The sequence below is a fragment of the Erithacus rubecula genome (assembly GCF_903797595.1).
Source record: "Erithacus rubecula genome assembly, chromosome: 3".
Taxonomy (NCBI): Eukaryota; Metazoa; Chordata; class Aves; order Passeriformes; family Muscicapidae; genus Erithacus; species Erithacus rubecula.
This window is the reverse complement of record NC_136689.1, coordinates 105968847-105981429: the sequence shown is the minus strand read 5'-3', so window position 1 is coordinate 105981429 and position 12583 is coordinate 105968847. Positions and strand designations below refer to the sequence as shown.

Sequence of the window (12583 nt, the reverse complement as noted above, 5' to 3'; positions counted from 1 at the left end):
CTCAGCAACTGAACAGTCAAATATTGTTTAGAACAGGAGGATAATGGCAGGCCCTTGAGTTACTGAGCTTATTGGAAAAAAGTCTCAAGATAACTCTGATTTTGTTGCAGATGAAAAAGACATTGTCTAGTGTAAATAGAGAATATATTGTTAGTATGAAACATGAAAACTACAAAACAATAGCTATGATCATAACTGCTGCAAAGCAAGTATGTGCAAAGTGAGCATTTCTGCAGAGTGTGTTTGGATTATATCTAAGAGAATTCTCTGCACATGCAGAAATGTTTGAGTATTTTTCACATTAAGATTGCCTACACTTATTTTATGGTAAGTGAAACTTCATTATTCCTATTCGCCTTCATGAAAATTCTTGGGGTTTGTAGTGTGCACATGGCAAAAAAATTCAGACCACGTTGAACATGTTATACTGCTGCTTGGTTTTAATTAGAACTGTTTTGAACAGTTGTATGCTTTGCATATGTGTGTATTTGGAGAATGTGCCCATGAGAATTTGTCATATTTGTCTGTAGTAATGTTTCACCTTAGCTAAAAATATTTGGAATTGTGACGAGGCATCATGTACCATTACTCTGATGTATAATTTGCCATTTTTAGTAAAATGCATTTGTTGATTTAAACAAGAACCCCTTTAGCCCAACTGGTTTTACCACTGGTTTTTCTGATAAGAGTTTGCTAAAAAAAAAAAAAAAATAGATCTACCATACAGTTTCATCATGGTTTTCAGGTTCGACAAAATAATTTGCCTGTTCACAAAACTGTGAAATCTGAATGTAGTACTTGAATTTTAACTTCCTCTAACTGATGAAATTTTGGAGAATGGAAAATGCAGTAGCAAGTGTGACTAGTAGCTGTGAAAAATGACATGATAGATGCCAGTCTGAGATAATTTCAGTCATACATCCACTTGGTAGTGGTGAAATACGTATTTGCGGATTTTAAAAAGGAGATACAGCTTTGCACAGTATATTGGCCCAAGACACCTATGCCTGGAGATATCAGGCCTCTCCCTGCCCTCTGCAGTGGACCATCTGTCCCAGATTGATGAGATGCTTCAGTGGAAGCACGTCATTGGTTTCCCAGTCCCACAGAAGAGAGGAGCTCCCTAGAACAGTCTGTTATGACCATGTTTTTGGGAAGTGCATGAAGCTTACTCAGAGGTAAGATAAATAAGCAGGGCAGGCTGCCAGGTAGTACACCATTCTCAGATGAATTGCAGTAGACTGTATTAATCTGGAGAAATCTAGAACTTTCTATGTACATTCTTGCTTGCCATCTATAGTGGACATGTCCTTAGTAACTTAATTTACTCAGAACACCTCCTGTAAATGGGGAAGATTGATGTCCAGAGTTACAGAGCTCACACAGAAGTTCTAAGCTTCTTGATTCTTTCAAAATTTAGAGCAAGTTGTGGTTCAGTGGTGGATTGAGGGGAAAATAACCGTATTAAAAAGTTTCATGTTAAAGACATTTAAACAACACAAAATGAAAAAGGGCAAGTGTTTCAATGTATTGTCACTATTTTGTGCTGTGTTTTCCAATGTCTTCTGTTGCAGTTTGTCTTGTAGTGGGCTTAAGGGAGAGAGAAGACTTCTGTATCCCAGTCATCTGGATAACTGAAGTGCTGCTTGACCTTTCAGATACTTTCCATCTCAGCCATTCTATGCTGGGTCTCAGTCCTGCAGCTCTAATTTACAGTCTCGTTAAAACCATCCGAATTTTTTTGACAGCTTACATTGGTAACAGCTAAAGAGTCATGCCATATTTCTGAGAACTTGCAATTTTCAAACCAATCAGTTAATAATAACTGAATGCAGTACTTGAGGTTTAACTTTCTCTGACTGATGAATTTTTGGAGAAGGGCAATAATAACTGATTTGATTGTATTTGAAAGGCTGCAGTGGAAATAAATGTTAATGACATAGATTATTCCAGGAGTTTGCTAAGACATGTTGAAAAATAACAGTATTTTATTTATTCATAATTCTCATGAATCTCAGATATGCCTAAACCTGTTCATTAATAGATGACAGCTGTTCTTTGACAATGCTTCTGGTTGCCAGTGAACTATTTGGACTTGTGAGTCAGTCCTCTAAAAACAACCAAAACCAAAAAAACACCACCCAGAATGCAGTCAGCATTTGCTCTTTTGTGTTCTTTGGTTTCATGCCTGGCAAGCAGTAGTGTTCTCAAGTAGATTTTCAAAAAATATTACAAGCCTTTGTATATGTCCTTGTGGGTGTGATTTTTCTAAACTAGGATCAGGAGAGAACTCCATTTAAAAAAAGGAAAAGAAGAATGAAGTTACCACCTTTTTCTGAAAACTACAGTAAAACTAACCAAAAATTACATTCTGCCTACCTCCCAAGAGTGACTGACAACTACGATTATTTTAATCATATTAAATAAACATATACCTGCTGAGTAGAGAACAGTGAAAATCCATTTAAGATCTTGCTCTATGCTGTTGAGAGTAACATTTAATGTTTAACAGCTGGATGTCATTTGAGATGAACATTCAGAAGTAGCAGGCCTCAATTTTGCCTTTCCTTCATTTCTTTACATTTCTTTCCTATGGCAACAAGATTGTTGAGATTATACTGTGTTTTCTATTCCTTTGCTCTTAAAGTACCTTTGGAACTTGTTAGCTGATTTTAAAGAAATTTGACAGATCAAACTAAATTAAGTTTCTGAGTAGTTCCTTGAAAATAAGGTGAGAGGCAGAGTACTCTGCAGAAGGAAAGTCTCCAGCATTAGTTCATAGAACAGTAGAGACCACTGCACAGAGAGACTGAAAAATGCTTCAACCAGCTACTCCAGCTGGAGCTTGCATCACAGATATCAAATTTAATTCACTTCAAGACCCAAATCCATAGGAAATCGGATTTCGTTATTGCTGAGGTTCATGGAATTGTTAGTTTGTCTAAAAGATCCCTGTCTCCAGCAGTGCATACTCAGTGTTTCTTTATTATCCTTAGTCATGCATGGAGCCCCAGGCTTTATTTGCCCTTTATTTATCTTGTACTGACCACAGAATAATAATTCCTTCGAGAGGTTATTCATAATGCTTGTACTGCTGTACTTTAGATCCATTTTAGATTTTTATCTCCTTAACTTTCTTAGTAACATTAGATATATTCAGCATGCCACATGTGGGAACTGAGGTACAGAGATTAAAGCAAAGGGGATAAATGGTACCAACTCAGTGCTGGTGTAATGTAAGGCGAAATTTAACTACGCTATCTTATTTAATTTAAAAAAAAAAAAAAAAAGTCAGTTCTGGACATTGAATGAGCCAAATATTCTTCTGGAAAGAGTAACATATAATTAGGTCATGTAAAGCAAAACTTAATCACAATACCTGTGTATAGGGGATGAGATTCATCTTAGCATGCAGTCCTAGCCAGCTAAAATTTGCATGACTGGTCTGGTTGTCTGGAATCATCTCTATTCAATGGAAAGAGATGAGTCTTTAGGATAAAATTGTGTTTTGGAGGTGCCCTTCTCCCTCCATCGATTATGGGAGTCTCCATATCTCAGCCTGTATGGTTTCATGTGATTCAGATTAAATAAATTAAACTCCAGGAGAGCAAAAGTTAGTGACTTGGCTGGCTTCTGGCATTTGCTGCTTCTGCAGGATATTGACTTTGAAGATATATTGCTCTCTTAAATAGAGTTTTTATGATGCAGCTGTATTAAACCTCACCTAGATGATCTGTAGGGTTGAGGAACCTCACAGGAGATCCACAGCCACCTTCTCAAGTTTGTGAATAACTAATTTCAGTACAACATTGTTACAGTCTATCTAGTAGTAACAGGAGAGGGAGATAGAGCCCCACACTTTGCCAATGGGTTAGATGTTTTAGACATGGTGGAATAGCAAACTTTGGGAGCAAGACCTTCATCTACATTCCTTGAGGAATGTAGTCAGCAGCAGTTAGATCCTGCTGTGCCAGACCTCATATCCTCCCCTCCTGCTCCTGTACCTGTTCGCACTGTGATTGCCTTTCCTGCTAATGGACTCACAGTCACAATGGGCTGGACATGCTTGTGCTATGTCCAGCCTATAGTGATTGTGAGACTAGTCTCTTGCATTTTGAACAGGTAAATTGAATTACAGAATATAGGGGAAATAGATAAAAAGTGTTGGGACTATTAATAACTGAGGTCTCTCAAATGGCACGTCAGGCACTGAAGTCACATGGGACTTTGCTGCAAGAAGTTCTCTGCCAGTCTTTATTAACTGTCATTGTTAAATATAAACAAAATGATTGCAGTAATTAAGTAGGATCATTTTTTAATTAGAGTAAAATCCTCAAATTTTAGAGAAGTTATAAATAATTGTAACCTCAGTTACAGTCTCTTCTGTTTGTTTCTACAAGCTTCTGATTTTTCAGCAAGCACTCTGGGTCTGATTGGATGGTGGACGTGATATGGATAAACTAAAATCATGTCATTCTTTTAAACCCACAGTGAACCCACCTTCAAAATAACTGATCCAGTATCAAAATACCAAAAACTGGTGCTAGAGAAGGTGGATTCACAATTAATCTGAGTAGGTTTTCAGCAAGGAATGGGTAGCTGAGCTTAATGAAGATTTATATATTTACTCCATTAGAAGCCTTTCAGAGAGGTTGTTGGGTTTTTTCATTACATTTTCCTTTGTATACCACCCCAGCTTTCTTGCCTGGATTAAAAATATTTTAAAAAATCAGTAACTGAGCAATCTCATCACAATTCCTTTGTCTAGGTACCTATTGCATTCCAATGATACAAATTCTGTTTAGAAGTGGGCAGGAGAAACAGCCAGAAGGGAAGTTTTAAGCAGGAAGTGTAAAACTGGCTTGCAGAGATGCCTGCCAGTTAGGTGAGATGTCTGCTGTGCTATTTGACAGGAAAAACTAGTATTTGATAGCAGGAAGTTTCAACATCTTACTGAAATCGCTGCAGGGTACAGTGGCATCTGTGTCTGTGGCGGTATTTTCAAAACACCATTTTGCCCAAGATACTGAAGTGGAAACTCCAGCTTCTTGGTACCATTTTGGTTCTTGTCACCTTTTCACAGTCCCTTGCTGTTTGTTGGCTGACTTGGGGGGCAGTGAATTACAATAAGCTGAGCAGAAATGTGAGCTGGAAGCGTTAGTGTTCATGGAGCCCTGGAGGAGGAATGCTGCTTGCCTTGTTCTCACAGGTGGGAGAGATTTGCATACCTCCCTGCTGTAATTTTGGGAGAGGGGGTGCCCCACCTCTTCAAGGCTTGGCTGAGGCTGAGCCCGACGTGGGATTGCCCAAATCTGATCGTTGCATCAGTACTTTATGCATGACTTGTTATATCTCTTTAGATTATGAATGTGCACTTTTTAAATGTATGTGCAGCACATTTGCCTAAATGGATCCCAGACCCTTATTTACCTCACAAAGACACTTTATGGAACAGTCTTACAAACTGAAGTGATGAATAGACCTCAGCTTTTAAAAGGATTTTAAAATGGCTGTACTTTATTTGTGGCGTGGTGCTTCTTGTCTGTCTGTCCTGGCTAGTTTCTAGATGAACTGTCAAATAATGATTTTAGAGATTATAAGAACTGTTGCATTATCAAATATGTTTCACCATTCCTAATGACTTAACTGAATTGAGGATACTTGCTAAGGATATATGAACAGCTTACTTATCATCCAAAAGTACTATTAAGCAGTAAAATGCTAAGAATGCAAATAAGTATTCTAAGTGTTTAAGGAAATGTAAGTTTCTCCCCTTTAATAGAAAGCATGAAGTTTGGTCTTGAAGTATAATCTGCAACATCTTTAGATTACCTGTTTCATCTAAGTGAAACCTGCATTCTGAAACTGTTAAAACAGGAATTTTTCTAGAACTCTTATTACTTAAACTGATTGTTTTCTTCTCGAGAAAACCCATGGGTGAAACAAAACATATTTAGTTGATGTTCAGAATAGTCAATGCTCAATGTTATTTCTTGGTCTCAATTGAGTGAAATTAAATTTCTTACTGTACCATTATTTTGTAAAGCTTTTATTTTCCCTTCAGAATCTTATCTCTAAACCAGAGTGGTGTCTTGTTCCTTGAGATGACAAGGTTATGTTTGTGTACTTTTGATTCTGCCTTGTTCCTTTTTTAAAAAGGTCTTCATACTTTTAATTTACTGTCTCTGTTTGCAGACTGACAAATACTGACTCTGCCTAGCAGAAGTCATAATAGCTGATGTCTGTACTTACCACAACTGTGTAAAAAGTTAAAACTAATCAGAAGCTATAAAGCTGCATGTTGGTATTTGTGGGAATTCTCAAATGTTACATCTCTTGGTCCTTACCACTCAAAAATAAATTTAAAAAACAAAACCAACCAAACAAACAAACAGACAAAAACCAAAAACAAAACAACAAAAACAAATAGAAGTGTGCCTGCTGTATTTCTTCATTATGTGAAGAATTCATTATGACAAGAATTTATTGTGACAAGAAATTTCTAAAATCAGTAAGCCACAGTCTTTGGGTATTCTAGTCAGACAGTATTTGCTAATAATTTTACTGATGACAACTTCAGCATCCATCCTGGCATTTAGACACTACAGTACATGTCCTGCCCTCTGCTCCTTCCTCTATCCATCACTTTTGATCCCTTCCCAGATGTTTCATCTTCTCCCCCTAGCACCATGCCCTGTGGAAGCCTCCCTGGGTCCCTGCAGCCTTAGGGAGGAATGAGCTCAGCCACTCTCTCTGTGGGGACAGCTCTGGCACAGGGCAGCCAGCATTCTGGAAGAGCTGGAGCTATGGCTGCAGAAGGAAAGAGGAAACAAATTCCATGTGTCTTCTCCAGATTTTTAAGCAGTGATGAATACTCTCAGCCAAAGAGGCATTCAGCTTATTTGTTGCTCAGGGTAGACTTTATATTTTGCCCTTGTTCTGATGCAGCCAAGTAATTTTAGGTGAATCTTTCTGGATGTAGTCAATGTTCAACTACCCTGTGACTTTGTACATATAAGTTTTCAGATCTGAATCATGATTAGTACTGTACTACATGATGCCTTTTTTTCCCTTCTTCCTTTCTTTTTTCCTGTGCTTTGGATTTCATTAATTCCAGCCTAGATAGCTGCTGCCTCTGGAAGCTTCTCTTTACTGTCAGACATGGTTGTTTATGGCTGTTGGGTTCAGGCTGAGAGAGGAATGTGGTGAATCCAGTGGCTGCACTTACTTCTCTGTGCTTAGTTGGTAAACTTGCCAAGACACAGGCACAGAGTTGCAGGTAGAGAAGTTGGGGCTTTCATTTTCTTGGGCATGTGACAATATTCCATGTGTCCTTGTGCCCTAGTTCAGGGTTCAGTGTTCATAGTTTCACAGAACAAGATTGCGACATGTTCTGCATTGCACAACTGGGTTTGATTGTTTCTCTGGTCAACATTAATTATCTAGTTGAGTTCATTGCTGAAAGGAAGAGTCCTGCTTTTGATGATTTTCATTTTTGTTACAATCTGCTTTTGCAATCAGTACATAAATGTTTTACAAGGGTGGAGTGCTATTTTGGTAGTTTATCCTGATTAAGACTGAACTGTTTCCATTTAGGGGTATTCCTGGTTATTAAATAGATGCAAGAAAACAGAATTTTAGTGAATTTCATAAAACAAGTTAACATCATTTCTGACAGTTAATAGCATGTGCCTTTTTTTAATGAGTACTGATATCTGTATTTCCTGTTCCTTTCAACTGGAGTTTTTCAACCCATGCTCAATACTTCAAACATAAGCATACCTAACTGAAAATCAGCTAAAATTGGTGTAGTCAACAGAAGAACTTGTACTTGTGGAACAGTGCATGTGAGTAAAGATTTGCAGGATTGGCATGTGTGGTTTGAAGTCACTCCTCAAAAGACACTTTCTGTCACTTTCAGATTTAGGAGAGATGTCTGAGGCAGTTAAAGAATGTAAAGATGCCAAATGAGACTTGCATCAGTGAGCATCAGTTTCCATCTAATTTATTAAAAAACTTTAATCATTTAATTAAATATTCAAAGGAAAAACATATCCAGTGACTGCACCAAATATTTTACATTAAAGTATGTGAAAAAGCAAACTTTTCAACCATTGTATTCTAGTTATCTTAATGAAGTATTTGCTTTTGTTTGTTTTTCAGAAATCCTGTTTATTACATGACTTAGACGTTGTGTCTCTAAATGAAACTAAGAAGAGAACCTGCTGTGCATTCTGAAATACTGTTTCTTATTCCATTTTTTCTTCAGGAAATATCAAGTGTTGCAAAGGAACATATAAGATTTTAAAAATGAGCCTGTAATTCAAAACCAAAGTGTTTAGGGATCCTTTGTACTGCACAGACCTTGTCACCTAATTTTTTATATGTTTGTATTATATTTTCATATTTTTAATGTGAAGATAAAACAGTTATCTGATTTTGGAATTATTAGATGCATCATAGGGTGGACAGTGCTTGAATGCAAATGTTTGCAGAAATGAATGTACTAATTTTCTGTTATTAAAAAAAACACCCTTCACTTTTATTGTGTGTGTTATTTATACCTGATTTGTAATACAGTGAACATTGACATCATCACACAAGCAACCTTCTGATACATTAAATCATATGACATCTCTTTAAGTATTTGATATTTACTACAATCCAATAAGAGAAGTCTCTGAGAATTTTTGGCTTGGTTTCTTTTATATCCATTTCAGACACGTACATGCTACTTCAATACCCTTGAATAGAGACTCTGCAAAGGTGATGTCTGAGAGAAAGTGACAAACCATGTAAAGATAGGTGTCATAGAATGGTTTGGGTTGGAAGAGAGCTTGAAGATCATCTAGTTCCAACCAGGGACACCTTCCACTAGAGTATGTTTCTAAATTCCTAAGAATTTAGAAAACATGGAACAGAATACATTAATAATAATAATAATAATAATAATAATAATAATAATAATAATAATAATAATAATAATAATAATAATAATGTTTCTGATCTTTAAATTTCATAATCCCTTAAATCATTTATGCAGGTGTTAGCAGCATACCTGCATTTTCAAATGTCCTTTTGGTCACAAATGATCACAGTAAAATGCTTTCTTTGATACTGTGATATATTTAGGTTATTTTCTTAAGGTGTAAATAGAGTAGATACCTGATTCTGCTCATTTAGATTTGTTTTATATGGACTTGTAATATCTTTAAAACCCATGGAGAATGTCTTACTTAATTTTAAACAAGGGCAGAATCAGGGTGCTGGTTACTTTTGCTTTAATCAAAAGCAAAGCAAGCACAACTCAAACCTGCAGGATAAGCAAAAATAGGTTGAGAAATCTGAGGAATTGTAGCGACTATACTGTCTTCTTTTTTTTTTTTTTTTTTCTTGCATAGAAGATGTGGTTCTTCTATCACCATTTATGAATGACTAATGATGTGCAGAATTGTTTTTTGATCCATCCCAGCACATCCAAAATAATGAATCCCACTGGATTACTGTTCAGAAATGCCACTAACATTCTGAAATATGCTTGCTTCTTTTTTGAAGGCTGTTTGCAGATTGTCATAATATCAAAATATTATTCATTTTGGTATTGAGAGAGATCAGCTAGAGCACATTGGACCAAAAGTGCCTGAGCATAGTGCCAGGTTCACATGTCCCTAGCCCAGTTATGTGCCTGCAGAAATGGTGCAAAAAGATGGGCTGGGCTGTGGATTTGCAGCTGCTCCTGACTGCTCATCATGGCCAGTCTCTGAAGCTAGTGCTTTTCACAAAATCTGTAAATAGGGAACAAAGGATAATGCCTGTCTTCGTTAAAACCATAGCAGAGGAAGGAAATAGTGCTCAAAGGGATTTTAAGAGTCTGTCTGGCTTCTCATCATATCTCAACCTCTGATCAGCTACACCTGATGAAATGTAAGAAGATGGTCAGAGATGTGCAGTGTTAGAGATTTCTGTGTCTCTGAATGGTTACAGTCCTTACTTAACTGGTCTGGTAAGCAGGAAATTCCCTAATACCTAACCTAACTGGTATACATGGAAAGTAGGTTCTCCCTTTCCTCTTAATGTAGATGAACGCCTTCCTCTGCCTCTTTCTTTTTCACCTCTCCCTCTCCCTCTTCTCTCCTCTCCTCTCCTCTCCCAAACTACCTTGAAGTTTGGGTTTTCAGAATCTTCTGTCATTTTTGTCTCTCTCCTCTTAAGGTTCTTGACTTGGTTCTCAACTATCCCCGGACTGTAGACCTGAAAACTGAGCAGACTATTCCAGTTTAAATAAAAACAAATAGATTTAAATTATTTTTTTCATTATCTTACTTGTGATACTCCTGTTTATGCATTCTAGCATCAGCATAATGCAAGGTAGTCTAGCACTGCTTGTGATCCATAGAACTGCTTTTTTTTATCCTGTTGCATACTTGTGCAGTTGATTTATCCTTTGAATGTGTAAAACCTTCTGTTTCTCTTTGTTCGGTGACATTTCACTTGCTCCAGTCTGCCAAGATCCCTCTGAATTGTAATTTTGTGCTCCAACATAGTTGGAGCTTCTTCCTATAGATACAGTCTCCCAATATAAGTGTACTCTGTTCAGTCATCAATGATGTTGACAAAGGTCCTGGATAGTTCTGGATCCAAGATGGATCTAAGTGAAATCCTGTTCAATGTTCCCTTTCAGCTTTGGAGCACTAATTATTTCCAAATAATTTCGTATTTATATTGCCTAGACTGTTCATGTGGGGTTTTTTTGTTAATAGCACATTGTAAGAAAATGTTATGATCCTCAGTCTTTCTCCCCCATCCACAAAGCTTATTAAAACCTCTTTGTTTAGTAGAAATTCACTTGATCAGTTTATATAGGTATTTCCTTCCCTCCTTTAAGGGAGATGCAATCCCCTTTGGGTTTTCTGGAACCTCATTGTATTAATTCTTGGCGATAATCAGTAGCAATTTTAACATCGTTTGAACCATAAGGGAGTTTCACCAGATCTAGTCTGTCAAAAAAATCTTTAACTTGTCTATATAATTTTCCAGTTTATTTGTTCCTTTTTCTAGCGTTAGACTTTTGCCAGTGCTAGAGTGAAATCACATTTGCCTTCTAAAATTGAAGGCTGAGGTTGAAAGTATCAGCATTACCAGTGATGATTAAATAGAGCTTCCCCTCTGTGGAATAACAGACCAATTTTTTCCTTAGTATTCTCACCTTATCATCTTATCAACAAGCTTCCTATCTTTAAAATCCAATTTTCTAACTTTTTTGGAGCTTATCTTTCAGGTTTTGTCCATACATAATCTATGTATTTATTAATAATTTAGTAATTTGACCTACTTTCTATTTTATTTCAGGTCATTGAAGATCTCATGATTCATCCAACTTAATCTTTATCTCACTTCCTTCTCCTCCTCTGTAAAGATCAAATTCTGCAGTTTTGCCTTTCAGCAGTAGATCTCTGATGAACTTTCAGCTGTCCTGAACTCACAGTTTATCTACTAGTTCTCTAAGTTTAAGCCTCCATGTAATTCCTCCCTCTTTTTCTAACAATGCAAATAGATGAAAAATGGTCAGATTAATTTGTAATTTTGATTTCTTCTCTTTGTAGCTAGTGAGAATTTCAAGTAAAGAATTCCTTCCATACATTTTTCCTTCATGCAGAATTTTCTACTACTTGTATTTAGGTATGATCCACTCTCACCTGAGGGAGATGCAAATACTCAGGTTCCCATGCCAGTTTTTGCAGGATGCTATCTCCTGCTAGCTAATAAAGGTTCAGGTTGGACATCAGGAAAAAATTTATTTATGGAATGAGTTGTTAAGCATTGGAACAGGCTTCCCAGGGAGAGGGTAGAGACACCATCCCTGGAAGTGTTCCAGAAATAACTGGATGTGGCACTCAGTACTGTGGTTTAGTTGACAAGGTGGGGTTTGGTCAAAAGTTGTGCTCAATGATCTTGCTGATCTGTTCCAACTTCAATGATTTTGAGGTTCAGAGAAAGAAATTTAGGATCTGATTCTGAAATGATCACTGCATCTTCTGTTATATCCCACTGGATTTGTAAATATTAGGAAAATATGCCTCTGGTATAAAAAAAAAAAAAATCATACAGGGACAAGGAACACAAATCATGGTGGCTTTTTAAAAGAATAACCAAATATCGTGGTTTCCCATGAAACTTGCTGTATAAAGCTCAGTTTTACTTGATGTATTCACACAACGCTGTAAAGCATGTTACCAGACTCATACTAAATTGAATTTGTTGTAAACAGTTCCTTTTCAGATGTTAGCACGTATATGAACTGAAGATAATCTGAAATACTTTGAAAATAATGTTATTGGCAATGGAATACACAAATTCTGCAGATTTTACAGACTACTGCATAAATGTGTTGTGAAATCAATGTGTAAGTCAATTCAAAATGCATTTAAGAATAATTTCAGGAATTATTCTGAGCCCTTTTCCCTCTGCTTATGGTTTTATGGCAAGAATTTTCTGTTGATTCTGTGCCCCTGAACACCACCTGAAAGGCACATAGACAAAAACTAAGATGTTGTGAAACTGAGGGCCTGCCCTAGGGTGGATT

The 12583-nt window shown here is 36.8% G+C and overlaps 1 protein-coding gene across 4 annotated transcripts in view; it reads left to right on the top strand.

The window, feature by feature from the left end:
* LOC306799790 (ras-related protein Rab-10-like) overlaps positions 1 to 8638 on the top strand; it is a 30880-nt gene extending 22242 nt beyond the window's left edge. For 2 of the 4 annotated variants that reach the window (XM_079301289.1, XM_079301287.1), the window contains one exon: positions 8164 to 8638. In XM_079301289.1, the coding sequence (XP_079157415.1) occupies positions 8164 to 8238 (75 nt within the window). In that variant the 3' untranslated portion in view covers positions 8239 to 8638. Of the gene's footprint in view, positions 1 to 1041; positions 1330 to 8163 lie in introns of those variants that run through there. The other 2 variants (XM_079301288.1, XM_079301286.1) reach the window with 1 other exon arrangement.
* The last annotated feature ends 3945 nt before the right edge of the window (positions 8639 to 12583 follow it).